This window comes from Arachis stenosperma, chromosome 3 (assembly GCF_014773155.1).
Source record: "Arachis stenosperma cultivar V10309 chromosome 3, arast.V10309.gnm1.PFL2, whole genome shotgun sequence".
NCBI lineage: Eukaryota > Viridiplantae > Streptophyta > Magnoliopsida > Fabales > Fabaceae > Arachis > Arachis stenosperma.
In genome coordinates, this window is record NC_080379.1 from 157,836,631 (window position 1) to 157,853,610 (window position 16,980).

Here is a 16,980-nt window from a genome sequence, read left to right on the forward strand (position 1 = left end):
AATTTAATAAAAGTATGTAAACAATAGAATAATTACAAATATTCCATCTGCTTTTATACAACAAAATTAAATGGTAGAACACTGGAATTCACTTCAATTTTTAGTCTTTCATGAGGAAAGCGTGTATATCAGGATAAGTTTTGGAACATTTATTCCTTTGATTGAATGATTCAGATTCAAATAGAATGTTGTTTTGGAAATGAAATTAGCCGCAATTATTATTATTATTACTACAATACCGTTGATATTATTAAATAATAAAATGTTGTTTTGCTACAAGTAATTAAGTTTGTGTGGCAACCTCAATTATTAAATTTCCAAATGAGATGTTTAGTGACATATGATATGATATATATATAAAAATAATATAAATGGAATATAATGTTAGTTGAGGAGTTGAGGTGGAAATGCATGTTTGAGTGCTGAGAGTTTGAGGTTCCGTCCAAAGTGGCTTGTCATTCGTTTATTGGCACTCAATGTAGGCCTTTCAAAATGCATGCCGAGTTTCTAATTTGAATTTTCAATCCATCTCCATCCCCATCCTATCCTTCTTCTTCAATTTTATGGTAATAATTAATTGGAATTGCATGCATATTTGTGCAGATCTATATGATGTGATGTGGATGCAGGTTTAGGGTGGTGGTTCAGGTCTTGGAAATTAGAGAAGGCATGGCATACAAAGTGGACCATGAATACGATTATCTCTTCAAGATCGTACTCATTGGTGACTCAGGTGTTGGTAAATCCAACATCCTCTCCAGGTTCACCCGCAACGAGTTCTGCTTGGAGTCCAAGTCCACCATTGGGGTTGAATTCGCTACCAGAACATTGCAGGTACGTATTCTAATTGCCATCTCTCTTCTTGTTTATGTCCAACATTTCCGTATTCTTCAATAGTTACTATCAATTCAATTTCAGAGTGCAAAACAACAAATCAATTATCTGAAATTGCCTTGCAATTTCATTTAGATTTTTTTTTTGTTTTTTATGATTTTGTGAAAGAAAAAAATCACATGAAATGAAAATAAAAAATGCTATCCGATCTGTACACCAAAATCAACCACCAATGTATTTGTGTATAAATACATGTGTGGTTTAATTTATTTTAATACGTATTTTATATTGGTGGCTGATTTTAGTGTAGATATAGTATGGTCAAACAAAAATATTTGGAACATAATATCAGCTCAAAGCAGCACAAAATTATCTTATTTTGCATTCTTTAATTACTGTTGGAATAATTGAGTAATATTAAGTTAAATAAGAAAATTTCAGGATATTGTCTTCCTATCAATTTAAGCATGATGAAATAGGTAGATAACAAGTTAGTTAGTAAAGAAGGTAGAAGAGTGAATAGTGTAGGTTGGAAATAAGGCATATATAACAACACAAAACACAGGTGGAAGGGAAGACAGTGAAGGCACAAATATGGGACACAGCAGGACAAGAGAGGTACAGAGCGATCACAAGTGCATACTATAGAGGTGCAGTTGGTGCATTGTTGGTGTATGACATAACAAAGAGGCAAACATTCGACAATGTGCAGAGGTGGCTAAGGGAGCTGAGGGACCATGCTGACTCCAACATCGTTATCATGATGGCCGGAAACAAGAACGACCTCAACCATCTCAGGGCAGTCTCCTCTGAAGATGCTCAGAACTTAGCTGAGCAGGAAGGCCTCGCCTTCCTCGAGACATCCGCCCTCGAGGCCTTCAACGTTGACAAGGCCTTCCAGACCATCTTGTTTGATATTTATCACATTATCAGCAAGAAGGCCTTGGCTGCACAGCAAGCAGCTTCTTCTACCATTCCTCAGGGCACTTCCATTAATGTTTCTGCTAACATGCCCGCTAATGCCCAAAACAAATCAACGTGTTGCTCCAATTAACATTCATTCCAAGCATGCTTTCTTGCTTTTCTTCTTTTTCCTTTTTTTTTTTTTTTGTAACTGTAAAGAGTACTAATGAGAGACAATGAGGAATAGTTGCAATAGTAGTCTCTGTAACAAACACAGCTCAGAATGAATCGATATATATCACTGTTTTTAACAATTTTGTATCCTCAGCTCTGCTATATTGTTTTCCAAAATGCATATTAATGCTCAAATTGTATGAAACTATGAATGCTCTTGTTTCTCTGCTTCAAATGACTAAAAACAATTTTAGTTTTGGAGTTGGGTACTGATACTCTGATAGTGTGATGTGAGGTAAAAGTGTTTATTATCCAGAAGATGTTTATAAAGGAAACGCTTAAAATAGAGAATCCAGCTACAGCTTTATAGACCATGCCTTATTCACTTCTAATTGGATGTGATATTTTGGGTATGGCTGTGATAGCTTTGCAGCACCTTTTTTTTTTTCCTGCATAATAAATACCAGTTATTGGTTCAATGGTTCCCCTTTTTGGTATCTGTCCCAGCAAGATGATACCATGGTACGTACGATCATCTTATAACCTTCAAAAATGTTAAGGCTAGAACCATTGGCAAGCAAAGAGAACTTATGCTTTTCCATGACTTTTCATACATAAAATTCTCACCTTGTCTTGAAACATTTTAATTTAATTTGTAACTCGTGATTTTTTTATAATTAATGAAGTTTCTACTACCACTAGTATTTTTTGTTTTTTACATTATAGGTTATGATTTAATTGCTTGCATTTGTATTTTGACTTGCTGTGAGCTTTGAATGGTGTAGAGGCCCTATGTGCCTTAAATTTTGCTCCAATCAAGAGAATCTGATTCAATTTGAGGTGTGTACTTTTAATGGCAGCACAGTTTCATTCAATTCTGCATAGATGGATGGTCATTTGAATCACACCGATCGCCATTATTATTTGCTAGAATTGGATGAACATAAAGGCTAGAGTCATTTACAATCCAAGATTCAATGATCTTTTTTACATCAATCTCACAAATCACAACTAAATTATGGCAATATTCTTAAATCTAGATACTTGCTAACTTGGTTAATAGTTTCCTTCAATGCATGCATCTCAATGCCACTAATAAAGGCTACCAAGTACCAACCATAAAATGTGTGTTACTTTTTCGACTTTTACCTTTTTCCTTGTCTATATAACATAGCTTCCTAGTGAGGCTCCTTCAATAATTCTACATCATCCATTAGAAATGGAGCAAGAATTGGAGAAAAGAAAGATAGAAGAAGAAGAAGAGAAATGGGTACTTGATGCTTCTAAGGATTACAAAGGGAGAGTTCCTCTCCGTGCCTCCACTGGTTCATGGAAAGCTTCTCTCTTTGTCCTCAGTAAGATATATTCTTCATATCAGTTTTCTGTATGCATGCTCTTTCTTTCTAGCATTTTTTGATGTTATTTCAAGTGTTAATATTGTGTTACGATTTGGAGCAGCAATTGAGTTTAGTGAACGGGTAAGCTTCCTTGGGATAGCCATTAACCTAATCTCCTATCTGACTAAAGTGATACATGAAGATCTCAACACAGCAGCAAAAAATGTAAACTATTGGACAGGAACAACAACCCTCATACCTCTTATAGGTGGATTTCTTGCAGATGCATACACTGGCCGCTTTCTTATGATCCTGCTTTCTTCCCTTGTATACATCATGGTATATCTTTAGTGTCTTATCCATTTAGTATGCACCATACTATATTTATTATTACACCTCAAGATTCAAGGATCCTGTCTTCAAAAATCTTCTTTTACTATCAAGATTTTCCCAAGAAATGATACTTTCTCAAATGGGTTCTCTCATTTATTGTTGTCAAAGCAGGGTTTAAGCCTGTTGACTATGTCTCAGTTCATACCAAGTCTAAAACCATGCAACATCAATCTATGTCACCAGCCTAGGAAGGTCCATATAGTAGTTTTCTTCCTTGCCTTGTACTCTATCTCCTTGGGAACTGGAGGATACAAGCCATGCTTGCAAAGCTTTGGAGCTGATCAATATGATGACGACAACACCCAAGAGAGGAAGAAAAAGATGTCTTTCTTCAACTGGTGGAACTTTTCATTGTGCTTTGCATTGCTGCTTGGTTCAACATTGGTTGTTTATGTTCAAGATGACTTTGGCTGGGGAACTGCAAGTCTTGTCATCACTGTATTTATGACACTCACTGTTATAACTTTCTATGTGGGGAAGCCATTTTACAGGTATAGGAGACCAGAAGGGAACCCGTTAACCCCAGTTTTCCAGGTGCTAATTGCGGCCATAAAGAAGAGGAAATTGTCCCATCCTTCAAGTCCTTCCATGTTGTATCAAGTCTCAAAGTCAGAGTCCCATGGAAGGCTTCTAAGCCATACCAGCAGGCTCAGGTATCAAAATGCATCTTGCACTTTCAATGCTTACAACTCAATGGAATGCACTCTCTCTATTCTCTTCTCTTTTATCTATCTATTATTGTTATTTTTCTATATATCTTTGTATCGAGATACATTGATTCAATCATGTAGACAGAAATATAGATTTTTTTTTCTGCTCCAAATACTTACCAGACTCGGTCTAACATAACAGAGAAAGCGCATGCTTTTTGAATGAATGTTAATTTACCATGAGGATTAGACCATTACCGATTGTATTAACTGGATAAGTACTCAAATTTAATTAATTCAATGAATAGGTTTCTTGACAAGGCTGCAATAATCGAAGACAAAAATGTTGAGGAGAATGAGAATCCATGGAGATTAGCAACAGTGACAAGAGTGGAAGAGACAAAGCTGCTTCTCAATGTTATCCCCATTTGGGTAACTTCACTAATAGTTGGAATCTGTGTAGCACAATCCACAACACTCTTTGTGAAACAAGCAGCTGCTATGAACTTAAAGATAAGCAACAACAGTTTCAATGTCCCACCAGCTTCCATTACCTCTTTTGCAGCCATAGGAACCTTAATAGTTGTCCCTATCTATGACAAGATTATTGTTCCAATTCTGAGGAAAGTCACTGGCAATGAAAGAGGCATCAGCATCCTTCAGAGGATGGGAATTGGCTTAACATTCATAGTCATAGTCATGGTTGTTGCAGCATTAGTAGAATCAAAGAGACTAAGAATGGATGCAACAGAGAAAAAAACCTTGAGTGTTGTGTGGTTGATACCACAATACTTGTTAATTGGATTTGGAGATTCATTTTCCTTAGTTGCTTTGCAAGAGTATTTCTATGACCAAGTTCCTGATTCAATGAGGAGTCTTGGAATGGCTTTGTATCTTAGTGTTATTGGTGTTGGAAACTTCTTGAGCAGCTTTCTAATCATAATTGTGGATCATGTCACTGGCAAAAATGGAAAGGCTTGGATTGGGAAGGACATAAATTCAAGTCATTTGGACAGGTTTTATTGGCTTCTGGCAGTGATTAGTGCTTTGAATTTGTGTGTGTATGTCTTTTTGGCAAAAAGGTACACTTATAAAACTGTTCAAAGGAGAACATTGGAAAATGATGACGTGGATATCAATATCATCATGCCATGATTCATGTCATCTCTTATGTTATGTTGTATTTTCACTTGAACCATATCTTGAATATATATTATTGTGTCTACTTTATTTAAATGCAGATTATTATTATTATATATTATCCATATCCACAAACAACATATAATATGATTAAGATTGTTCAATTATGTGATACCGATTTAGATATAACTGACGAGGAAGATCTCTGACATGATGGACACGCTAAGGTGATGGTTAAACTCCACTACTATTTTTCCTAGGGCTTTGAATATAATATAGCATGCATGCCATCTTAAAAGTACGTAATACTACTTTTACTATTTTCTTAACTACTTCACTGACAATTTAAAATTATATATATAGAATAAATCTTCTTATAAAAAATACTTCATACTCATCATTGGTTAGATTCTTTTATAGTCTCATCATATTCTTGGTTAGAATCAATTTTCACAAGCTATGATACATTCTAGTGAGTCTTAACTCTTAAGGCTATTCGTATTTTACATATATAAGCAAAAATAATATAGTGTAGACTGTAAACAAAAGATAAACAAAAATACTTGGGAACGTTTTGGGGTTTAAAACATGACGAATTGTTTTTTTTTCCTCCCTCTTTAAATAGATAATTTTCCTAGCTGAAACTATATATAATGAAATATTTTAAAATTAATTGTTTTCATATGTTAATTACAATTAGCGTCTATTTAAAAAAAAACTCATAGATTAACTTTATTACCTTAAAAGAAAGAAAGATGAGAAGAAAAATTATGAGAAAAAGAACAACATTAAGAATATAAAATTTTAGCCAATGAAAACGGTGAAGACGAGATGCGTTGGATTTTGCTGAATAATTTAAAACTTTTTTTCCATGCATTTAAAATTTTCAGCAGAATTAGGTTCTTGACAAACGTAAAGTTTAGCAGCGAAGATGAATAGCTATTAAATTTTTCCCCTCCATATATATTCTTTACTTCTTCGCAACTTGCAAAAGAGAAAAGCTTGCATATATTATGTCCTCCCTTCAATTCCTCGTTTTCCACGATCAAAATAATACTCTTATTATTAGTTCCAAGATGCGTTATTATATTCTTTTATAAAGCTGGTTCCCATCTTTTATTAACTAGAATGAGATCCTTGCAATGCACTAACGGTAAATTAATATTAAAAATTATTATATTTTATAAAATTAAATTAAATATGTGTAAATTAAAATTAAATTTAAAAAGTATTTTGTTTAAAATAATTTGTAGTATAAAATATTTGAATATTAAAATTGTATAAAATGATATTTTTATTTGATAGGTTAATTTTTACATTTATTTTAGTTGATGAATTTAGTCTTTTTATGTGTCGCTCGTCCTCCTTTTTTTTATTGGTTATTGTAAAAATGGTTGCTTTCTTCTTTCTGTCGAAGTTCTTATGAAAGCATGTTCTTCTATTATGTTGTTTGTTCTATCTTTACATGTATGTTTTTCTTCCGAAAATGTGTTTTGAATTTGTATAGTTCTCTTTCTTCTTAATCTCTTGATATAATTTTCCAATGACATCTACAATAAAAAGAATAAAAATATGTAGATTTTTTTGAATAAGTTATTTTTAATAAGAATAATTAAAATAGTATAAAATAAAATTACCTGTTAGTATTTTTTTGACCCACTCTGTCAGATAATGCATGTCTCAAGTGATGCAAATTCAAAATAGTTATTTGAAAAATGTTTAAAATTTGATCTTTAATTTCTTTTACAATAATTATGAGTAAAAAATTTGCTTTCATTATACCTTTAATTGGTCTGTACAAATTATTTGTATCTTCTATTTTTAAATTTTTTATAATATAGATTTTTTTTTCTCTGTAGTGTTAGTAAATCATAGTTCATAATTAGTTAAAAAAGAATAATGAATAGCATATTAAAAGAAGTATAATTTTAACGATATTAAAATATAATTATATATAAAGTATTGTAAAATAATATAAAAAGTATAAAAAGTAAAAATAATTAAAGTATTTTTTCGTAAATTCAATTTAAAAATATAATAAATATGTTTAATTTGTTTTGTACTCTTTCATCTAATATAATCATTTCTAAGTAAAGAGATTTTTCTTTATTTGTGGGTGTCAATGTTTCCCATAGATGAACCACGCGAACTTTGATAAACAAATTGTCTTTTTGTTTGGTGATATTGTCCAAAGAATGATACTCTATTGAGTAAGTTTGAGATGTTGTGTAGTTCGAAAATAAATTTTTTGTGCTAAATTTGATGTCATTTGAAGGAATAATGATAAGAGACTTATATAAGTAGTTCAAATAGTATGAAATTTGAATATTTGTAACGTAAAATTTATTATGATCAATAATATTATTGTTACATTTGTAATGTGAATATTTGTTATATTTAATAAGTTATTTATAAAAATTAATAATTAATTATTAGAGTTATAAATTTATTGTATTATTTATAATAGTGAAATATAATAAATATATGAATATAGATTCAATGTCTTTTTTTGTAGATTACAAATTTGATTACAAATTTTTGTATATATATATATATATTGCTGATTTGAAAATAATAGTTGATTTGGCAAAAATTAAATGGTTGATTCTAATATTTTGCCAAATAAATAATGTTGCTGACATAATATTAATAAAAAAAATATTTTAAAAATAATATAAATAAACTTATGTATTTATTTTTATATATATATTAAGAATGAATAGATGGATTATTCGTATCTCCATGATCATAAGTTATAACCTTCATATATAATTAAGTTCGATACTTTACTATTAACATTCAAACATATTTTCTGAATATATATGCAAAGTTCAATAATCTTACATGATTAATGATAATGATAGAATAATTTGACTTGGGTGGGTACTATGTGCTTTAAATGACTTAGAGACCCTAAATTGTACAAGTGCAGAAGTGCTTTAAATTTTATCTCAAGAATCTGATTCAATTTGGAGGAAGGACATGCGTGCATTTATGATATTGAGGAATCTCTAATCTCTAATATAGAACACAAAAGCTTTCTTGGTGAGAAATTAACCATTAATAACCCTACTTCTAATATAATGACACCAATCATATTTTGTATTATCGGGAAGACAATACTGATTAGACAATTGTTATTAAAAAGGCCTTTAGATTATAGGTACTGTAGAAAAAAATATATGAAAAGAAAATATCTATTCAAATATCATTTTTCTTTGTACTAATATATAATACTTGAAGTTGAAGGTAAAGTATTATTCTTTTAAATTTTGTGAAAGACTTGAGAACAGAGAGAGAATGTTATTTAATCAGTATAAATCAAATTTAAATAAACTACTTAAAAAGGGTACTAAATGAGTTAAATGTATCAGTTATATAAATATCATTGAAAATAATCTTAAATTATAATTTTTCATGTGATTATCATCACTTAATTAAACGATCACTTATAAATTTTTGCTTTTGGAAATACTACGTTCTAGATGTTCAATCCTATCATGAAGAGAAGGAAATATATTACAAGTTTCGTATCACTTGGACTAAATTTTAAAATTAAATTAGATTTACTGAATTTATTTAAAATTTTTATTATTAAGTTTTTTTTATTGTCAAGTTAATAGCCTTTCTTTATATGACTTTTTTTTGTATTTGTTAGAAAGATAAGAGAGAATAATAGAAAAAAGATTTGTATGTATTTAAATGGTGTGTAATGATCTAATCTATAAAAATATTTATAAATGTTAAGAGAATCAAAATAATAAAAACGTAATATTTTATAATAAATATATAACTAAATATGCTAAATCTAATTAAATGTTAATTAATTTTAATATATTTTAATGGTACTACTTTTTAATTTAATAAAGTAATCAAAGGAGGGAGATAGATATTTCAATACTTATATTAGGTATATCAAAATTAATTATTAAAATTAATTATTAATATAAAATATATATTAAAAATAAATTAAATTATATATATTTATATATATACATAATAACTGATTTTATTAGTGGCTTATTTTAATATACAAATAAAATTTTTGATATTAACATGTTGAACAAGAATAATGACAGTTAGACAAAATGAGATGGTAGCTAGTGACCACTTATAGTAGTTAATGCTACAATTAATTTTTTTCCGTGGTGTTAATTTGGTTGACAAGAAGTACACCTAATTATGCTGCTGTTTCTAATGCAGAAAATAGTGTTTTGACATTTCCACTTCACAACTATGAATTTAAATGCTACTAATGAATCCAACAACCACAGAATACATAAATCACCTTTTTATTTTTCTATTTAACATAGCATACTGGTGAGGCTCCTTTTACTCATTCATTAGCAGATAGTAGTAGAAATGGAGCAAGAAATGGAAAAGAGAAAGATAGAAAAAGAAGAAGAAGAAGAAGAGAAATGGGTGCTTGATGGATCTAAAGATTACAAAGGAAGAGTTCCTCTCCGAGCTTCCACTGGTGCATGGAAAGCTTCTCTCTTTGTGCTCAGTAAGATATATCAACCAAAAACTATGTCAAAAATTGTCTACTCCTTTAACTAAGATGTTTCAATTTTGGTGCAGCAATTGAGTTTAGTGAAAGGATAAGCTTCTTTGGACTAGCCACTAATCTCATCTCCTACCTAACTAAAGTGATTCATGAAGATCTTAACACAGCAGCAAAGAATGTAAATTATTGGACAGGGACATCAACACTCATGCCTCTTATAGGTGGATTTGTTGCTGATGCCTACACTGGCCGTTTTCTTATGGTTCTGTTTTCTTCCTTTGTATACCTCATGGTAAATCTTTAAATTTCTTATCTATGTGCAAAGTATTTCAATTATAACCAAGTAACATTATGTTACTTTAGTCTACATTTGAATTCTGTCTCTGAGACAAACATAAATATTTTCTGTCACTGTTTATAGTCTTTTAAGAAATACAGAAAACATAACACTCAATTTGATACATAGGATTTTTTTTTTTTTTTTTTTGTATACATGAAATGCAACAGGGTTTATGCTTGCTGACAATGTCTCAATTCATACCAAGTCTCAAGCCATGCAAAAGTAGCATATGTAGAAAGCCTAGGAAGGTTCATGAAGTGGTTTTCTTCCTTGCCTTGTATTGTATATCCCTAGGCACTGGTGGATACAAGCCATGCTTGGAGAGCTTTGGAGCCGATCAATTCGACGACGATAACACAGAAGAGAGGAAGAAGAAGATGTCTTTCTTCAACTGGTGGAACTTTGCACTGTGCTTTGGATTGCTGCTTGGTGCAACTGTGATTGTCTATGTTCAAGATAATGTTGGTTGGGGAGCTGCAGGCCTTATACTCACTATTTTTATGGCTCTTACTGTGATTGCTTTTTATGTGGGGAAGCCATTTTACAGGTATAGGAGACCAGAAGGGAACCCTTTAACCCAAGTTTTGCAGGTCATAGTTGCAGCCATAAGGAAAAGGAACTTGACCAATCCTTCAAGTGCTTCTCTGTTGTATGAAGTTCCAAAGTCAGACAAGTCCCAAGGGAGGCTTCTAAGCCATACTAGCAGACTTAGGTATCACACTATCACACTAGCATCTTATACTTACAATTGTTACAAAAAAGTTTAATCATCACTATTAGTAGACCAAGAATATGTCATGCCACCTATCATTGCGTGCCACTTAACATGACACGTCAACAAAATAGTGAAGGTTAACTAAATAACTAACAATTGGCTTATCAGAGATTAAGGATTAAATTGAATGTTACTCTTGATTTGAATCAATAGAACATACATGTGTGCTAATTTCTAAATGAATGTCAATTTTACAAAGAAGGACAGAGTTGAACCTATCAATGTTGATTGGATTTAAATTAATACTGAAATTCATTAATTCAATGAATAGGTTTCTTGACAAGGCTGCAATAATAGAAGACAAAAACATTGAGGAGAAAGAGAATCCATGGAGATTAGCAACAGTGACAAGAGTGGAAGAGACAAAGCTTCTTCTCAATGTTATCCCCATTTGGCTAACTTCAGTAACAGTTGGAATCTGTGTAGCACAAGGCTCAACACTCTTTGTGAAGCAAGCAGCTGCTATGAACCTAAACATAACCCACAGTTTCAAAATCCCTCCAGCTTCCATTGCCTCTTTCGCGGCTTTCGGCACCTTAGTAGCAGTCCCAATTTATGATAAGATCATTGTTCCGGTTCTGCGAAAAGTCACTGGCAACGAAAGAGGGATCAGCATCCTTAGGAGGATTGGCATTGGCCTAACATTCACAGTCATAGTTATGGTTGTTGCAGCATTAGTTGAAGCAAAGAGACTAAGAGCTGCAGAGAAAAACACTATTAGTAGTGTTTTCTGGCTGATACCACAATACTTGTTACTTGGATTTGGAGATTCATTTTCCTTAGTTGGTTTGCAAGAGTATTTCTATGACCAAGTACCTGATTCAATGAGGAGTTTGGGAATGGCATTGTATCTTAGTGTGATTGGAATTGGAAGCTTCGTGAGCAGTTTTCTGATCATAATTGTGGACCATGTCACAGGAAAAGATGGTAAGGCTTGGATTGGGAAGGACATAAATTCAAGCCGTTTGGATAGGTTTTATTGGATGCTGGCAGTTATAAACGGTTTGAATTTGTGTTTGTTTCTGTTGTTGGCAAGAAGGTATACTTATAAGACTGTGCAGAGGAGAACATTGCAAAATGATGGAGTTGAGATCATTCCATGAGTCATGGAATGAGAGAACTACTCATTATTAAGTGTACCAATTTCTAAGTTTATCAAGGATTGTGATCTAATAAATCTATTACACATAATTCTAGCTTTAATCTTATGATCTTGTCAAGTAAACTGCCTTTATAAGAATGTGAATGTGAGTTTGAATCTTCTCTACATATGCCAACATCACTAGTGGAATAAAGAAGAGACATAAATCGAAACAAGGGAATGAAGCATGAATATTATTATCTGAATTTGGACTATAGTTATAGGAACACCCCCTCTGCCCCCCATGGGGCATGAAATAACAAGAGGGACTAACTGTCCAAACCAGCTTCTACATCAAACTTCAAACACTGCATTCCCACTCACTCATACAATACATCAACATGCATGTTCATGTTCATGTTCATGTTCATGTTCATCCTCTCTTAACTTATTACAGTGGGAAGTGACCAGTCAAACGAATATGATCCAAGGTACAACGCAAACCATACTTATTAACTGCTTCAATTGCAGACCTAAACCCACCTCCATATGCTGGTGACGAATCATTGGCTATCTGGTTCATGAAAAACTCTCCTAACTTGTTCTCAACTTGAGACCTTGCTCCTTTCTTTGATGATGATGATGATGTGGAGTAGGAAGAAGATGAAGATGCTGATGATGTTGATGGCATGTATCTACTAGACCCTGGCATCACTTCTGATTCAAGCCACATGTATGATAGAACCTGACAAATACCTTCCTCTACTTCCGCATCAAGGTTCCGGTAACCTGTGATTGATGTCAAGGCAAGTGATGATTTTATCATATGAACATCACATCATGTAATAATGAGAATCAATTAAGTTGAATAATGTTACCTTTAAGTCTCAACCAAGCATGCATCAACTCATGGGCTAGGATAGCACCTGTGAGCAACCTGTGTCAGGTGAATAGTGTCAACTCAACAACTGTTACAAGGTTGTCCAATATGTGTATGTATGATTTTGTTACTTACCTTGGAAGACCATAAAGAACAAGAATAGCTGTAACTTCACATTTTCTAGTCAGCTTTTGATGTTGAGTTCTCATTCCTATGAATCTATGCCCTCCCATTCTTGGCCATCTATGTACCTGAAAGTAATAGTAACAAAATCATGATTAGTAGAACACATTCTAATTAGATAAAACCATAAACAAGTAAGTGTTTCTAAACAATCATACACTGGTGACAGTTTGCTCTTCTGAGAGGCACAAACCCCTTGTTTCAGGCAAATGATGGAAACCCTGCAAAAAGATAAATGAAAATAGAGTAAGAGGACTTAAATTAATTCTATGATTGAGAAAAAAAAAAAAAAGAAAAGAGTGAATTCTGATAGTTAATTGTACATTCTTCTCCCCAACAATGGCTTCATTAAGTGCATCTCTTCCCACAAGAAGCATAGGAACTTGCTGATCTATTCTCATGTTCATCCCTTCATAATAATCTCTGATGGCATGGTATAGAGGCTGGCATTCACCAGTATCCGTTATAGCAGATTCCATGCACTCGAAGCACAAAATCCGTCCATCGTCCAGTCTATAATACTTTTCTTTGCGCGACTTTGAGAAGGAAAACAAAGGATCAGAGAAAGGAAACAAGTTGGAAAAATTGTTGCAATCAAGAGTGAAGTGAGTACCTCTAATCTTTCACAACTACAACAGCGAGCTGTATTATCATACTCATGTGATGGACAATACTTTTGGTACCAATAAGGATGGCACCTATACTCAATCAAACCAGCTGCATTTATTGGAATCTGAGAGTGAAATATATCAGAACAAGTGCATATATATATACAATGAGTAGAATGTAAAATCATTCCAGATGAATTAGTCTTACATATTGATGGCAAACTTCACACTTAGGATGTGTTAACTCTTTAAAACAAGTCTTGTGATATGGACGGCTCCCTGACAAAGAAAACTTAAAAAGAAAAAAAATAACAAGACATGAATAAGATAAGCATATATAATTACATATGTATATGCAAATCCATCCTAAAAGGATGAACTTACCTCACGTTCAGTAATAGGGTGGCGACAAGAGTGACAACGGAAGCAATCTGGATGAAAATAAGTATCCATCCATCCCAAACAATTTCCATATAGTATCTCCTGATTGCACCCTCCACATATTCTTACATTTGCCAAACTGCATGCACATTCATTGAAAACATATGCAATCACATTTTCTGATATATACACACTTGATTATACATCTTTGAAAGCAGATATGGAGATGGTAATGCAAGATTAGACCTATATCCTCTGGGATATAAAGGTGCAGGTGTATATGGAGGATGAAGGGCCTTTGAGTAATCATCAATATCATCACTGCCTGTGTGCCATCTATAACCTTGTTGAGCAAGTGGGGAAAAGGGGCTTTAGAATTTGATCAATTTCAGAATAAGAAACTTGATTGAAAACAATAGCAGTACCTAGTACCTACCATTTGGTCTCTTGAAATTTTCACCTAAAGAAAGTGCAATTGCTCGGTTCAAATCCTCTTCATCCTTCCGGGATCTAGCACGGTCATCCTAATCAAGAACAACAATGTCATCAAGTACATAAATGAATGTTTTCGTATGGCAACAAAGAAATGGTGGTGTTTACCAATGATCTAGAAGGTGCTCGCCAAACCATGTTTTCCTCTGCAGGCTGCTGTAGATGACGACCACTACTATCACTCCTTCCTCTACTTGATGATCCAATTTTGAAAATCTTACCAAACCATTTCATAAACCCAGACTTTCTCTCTGAATATGAAGAAACAAAATCCCCTGCTTCCCACCAAATCATACAACACCAGTTAATTCTAATAACATCAATAAGTATACTATATTTACATGCTTTAACAAATCAAATTCGCATATCCATTTAGCAAAACCAACCAACAAATGGAAAAAAAGGACTTAAAGTTGAAAAAGTAGCTGGTGGGGTTATTAAAAACTTCCCAAAATGAACATCCATGAGCATGAAAGTGTAAGAGTACCATATATGCAAGGGTGTGAAAGATGGTTGATATCTGAAGAAGGAGAAGCCATAAGGATGAAGGGAAGGTTATTATGTATGTTAGAGGCGTGAAGAAGGATGGAAAAGGAAGCAGGGAAGGAGGATGACAATGATAGAGAGAGAGAGAGAGATGGTTAATAGTGGGGAAAAGAGGGTGAGAGAAACAAGAGAGGAATCTCAGGAGGAGGGGAAGTGGCACAGGGCAGAAGAGATTCTTCGCTTGTAAAGTAAATGAGCAAAGAAAGAATGGCAGAAAGATAGCTTCTTTTTCCTCATCGAACCAGAATATTAACTTACGCTGGATTGCACACAATCAAACTCTAACGGGTAATAAATATCATGCTACTTTTATTTCAGAAAAAATCATCTTCTATCTCGTTATATTCATATATCTATAAAACCAACTTAGGTTGGTCGAGCAATCAATTCGCTGATCTGTCTAAGCAAGCAAACAGACCTTTAAACAGAATTTCAATTCGCGATGAATTAGTTCTTAATCGGAGAAAGATACCGTGGACAACTAAAAAAAATATATCTATAAATATGGAAAAAAAATGAGTGGTACAAATATATTTTAATGGAATATAAAAAAAAGTAACGTGTTTAGAGGGATAGAGTGATCCATGATATGCTTGAAGGTTTGAATTTGGAAACATTCCTTTTATATTTTGGCGGTAAAAGGAAGTTGGGTGAAGTCAACTGTGTAGTGTAGGGACTAGGGAGAGAAGGGTCGTTTTCTAAGCTTATAGGTAGCTAGCTGCGGAATTATTCATCTTTTGTGTTAATCTACTAAGCATAGATATTATTATATATCAAAAAAATCAGAATTTATTGTTTTTAATAGTCAGTTAGTTATTAATATTTAAAATTATAAAATTAAATATATTCTTAAATTATTAGACTAAAAAAACTAAACTAAAAAAATTAAATTAATGACTAAAAATAATAAATTCTAACATTTCTTTATATATTATTCGTCCTTCACAAGAAAAAAGAGTCATCATGAAGCCATGGATTCTGTTCAACTCAGTCCTGAGTTGGAATGGAACTCAATTCAATCAATAGGTCTCTTTAGTGGTTTGATGACTTTCTTCTGCTTTCATACGTAGAATTGATTCCATGTCAAACTCCTTTTGTTCAAATTCATTTTCAAACAAAACTAGCCAATTAATCACTTAATATTTTTTTATGAGTAATATTAAGTAACTAATTTTTTCTGTTAATATGAGTTAATTTTTTTAAAATTATTGTGTTTATTTTAAATTATAAACTTAAATATTAAAGTTGACTAATTAAAAATTAGTTAGTTATACTTTTTTTATTTATTTATTATATTTTTTTCTTTTATAATAATAACAATTCAAATCTTTAATATTTGTTTATTTTTTATTTAGTTAGTTAATTCTTGCAACAACAAAAATTGGTTTCCAATTAAAAATTACACTTGAATATATATTTATCTCTATTTAATCATTCTTTTTTTTTTCCAAATATTAACTTGTATATTGTTTACTAAACACAACTACCATGGCTTTTAAAAAATAATGTCTATCAGAGAAGCTCTAAAATTGAAAAAAAAAAATACCATCACATATAACTCCTAATTCTTAAAAGTAGAAACATAAACACAACAATATTATTTTAATTTATTAGACATCAAATATTATCTTATACTTTTGAAAAATACAAACATCCCTAATAAAGCAATACCCTTAAACCCAACCTAGCTTGACCCAATTATTACTCTCTTGCGTCACATCAAACAAAAATATAGCTACTTAATTTATGCTTCTTC

At 32.2% G+C, this 16,980-nt stretch overlaps 4 protein-coding genes across 5 annotated transcripts; 3 read left to right on the forward strand and 1 right to left on the reverse strand.

Moving 5' to 3' along the window:
* The first annotated feature begins 258 nt into the window (after positions 1-258).
* Positions 259-1,964, forward strand: LOC130968300 (ras-related protein Rab2BV-like). Of its 2 annotated transcripts, none has more exons than XM_057893491.1 (3): positions 259-566; positions 630-834; positions 1,400-1,964. In XM_057893491.1, exons 2-3 carry the CDS (start codon positions 670-672, stop codon positions 1,886-1,888), a joined length of 654 nt encoding a protein of 217 aa, XP_057749474.1. In that variant the 5' UTR covers positions 259-566; positions 630-669; the 3' UTR covers positions 1,889-1,964. The 2 variants fall into 2 exon arrangements, with proteins under 2 accessions (XP_057749474.1, XP_057749475.1); XM_057893492.1 differs by having other exon boundaries at positions 259-478; positions 604-834.
* Positions 1,965-3,124: 1,160 nt separating this feature from the next.
* Positions 3,125-5,500, forward strand: LOC130968296 (protein NRT1/ PTR FAMILY 5.6-like). The gene is made up of 4 exons (XM_057893488.1): positions 3,125-3,266; positions 3,370-3,587; positions 3,753-4,294; positions 4,600-5,500. Exons 1-4 carry the CDS (start codon positions 3,131-3,133, stop codon positions 5,444-5,446), a joined length of 1,743 nt encoding a protein of 580 aa, XP_057749471.1. The 5' UTR covers positions 3,125-3,130; the 3' UTR covers positions 5,447-5,500.
* A 4,185-nt stretch (positions 5,501-9,685) lies between these two features.
* LOC130968297 (protein NRT1/ PTR FAMILY 5.6-like) lies at positions 9,686-12,243 on the forward strand. Its single transcript, XM_057893489.1, has 4 exons — positions 9,686-9,938; positions 10,013-10,230; positions 10,446-10,990; positions 11,325-12,243. The coding sequence occupies exons 1-4, from the start codon at positions 9,794-9,796 to the stop codon at positions 12,154-12,156; spliced, it is 1,740 nt and encodes a 579-aa protein (XP_057749472.1). The 5' UTR covers positions 9,686-9,793; the 3' UTR covers positions 12,157-12,243.
* LOC130968298 (protein DA1-related 2-like) lies at positions 12,037-15,335 on the reverse strand. The gene is made up of 12 exons (XM_057893490.1): positions 15,166-15,335; positions 14,787-14,953; positions 14,623-14,710; positions 14,433-14,529; positions 14,190-14,325; positions 14,014-14,097; positions 13,811-13,930; positions 13,521-13,733; positions 13,356-13,418; positions 13,150-13,265; positions 13,013-13,071; positions 12,037-12,923 (listed from the first exon to the last, which is right to left on the reverse strand). Exons 1-12 carry the CDS (start codon positions 15,215-15,217, stop codon positions 12,586-12,588), a joined length of 1,533 nt encoding a protein of 510 aa, XP_057749473.1. The 5' UTR covers positions 15,218-15,335; the 3' UTR covers positions 12,037-12,585.
* Positions 15,336-16,980: the final 1,645 nt, after the last annotated feature.

What these genes read in the sequence shown, in the direction of transcription:
- LOC130968300 (XM_057893491.1), top strand. Translation starts at nt 670, where the DNA reads ATGGCATACAAAGTGGACCATGAATACGATTATCTCTTCAAGATCGTA. An exon ending in TCGCTACCAGAACATTGCAG is followed by an intron (nt 835 to 1,399) that starts GTACGTATTCTA and finishes CACAAAACACAG; the next exon opens with GTGGAAGGGAAGACAGTGAA.
- LOC130968296 (XM_057893488.1), top strand. Translation starts at nt 3,131, where the DNA reads ATGGAGCAAGAATTGGAGAAAAGAAAGATAGAAGAAGAAGAAGAGAAA. An exon ending in AGCTTCTCTCTTTGTCCTCA is followed by an intron (nt 3,267 to 3,369) that starts GTAAGATATATT and finishes GATTTGGAGCAG; the next exon opens with CAATTGAGTTTAGTGAACGG. An exon ending in CTTCCCTTGTATACATCATG is followed by an intron (nt 3,588 to 3,752) that starts GTATATCTTTAG and finishes TTGTCAAAGCAG; the next exon opens with GGTTTAAGCCTGTTGACTAT.
- LOC130968297 (XM_057893489.1), top strand. Translation starts at nt 9,794, where the DNA reads ATGGAGCAAGAAATGGAAAAGAGAAAGATAGAAAAAGAAGAAGAAGAA. An exon ending in AGCTTCTCTCTTTGTGCTCA is followed by an intron (nt 9,939 to 10,012) that starts GTAAGATATATC and finishes ATTTTGGTGCAG; the next exon opens with CAATTGAGTTTAGTGAAAGG. An exon ending in AGCCATACTAGCAGACTTAG is followed by an intron (nt 10,991 to 11,324) that starts GTATCACACTAT and finishes TTCAATGAATAG; the next exon opens with GTTTCTTGACAAGGCTGCAA.
- LOC130968298 (XM_057893490.1), bottom strand. Translation starts at nt 15,217, where the DNA reads ATGGCTTCTCCTTCTTCAGATATCAACCATCTTTCACACCCTTGCATA. An exon ending in TTATATCCCAGAGGATATAG is followed by an intron (nt 14,326 to 14,432) that starts GTCTAATCTTGC and finishes ATGTGCATGCAG; the next exon opens with TTTGGCAAATGTAAGAATAT. An exon ending in ACCCTATTACTGAACGTGAG is followed by an intron (nt 14,098 to 14,189) that starts GTAAGTTCATCC and finishes TTTCTTTTTAAG; the next exon opens with TTTTCTTTGTCAGGGAGCCG.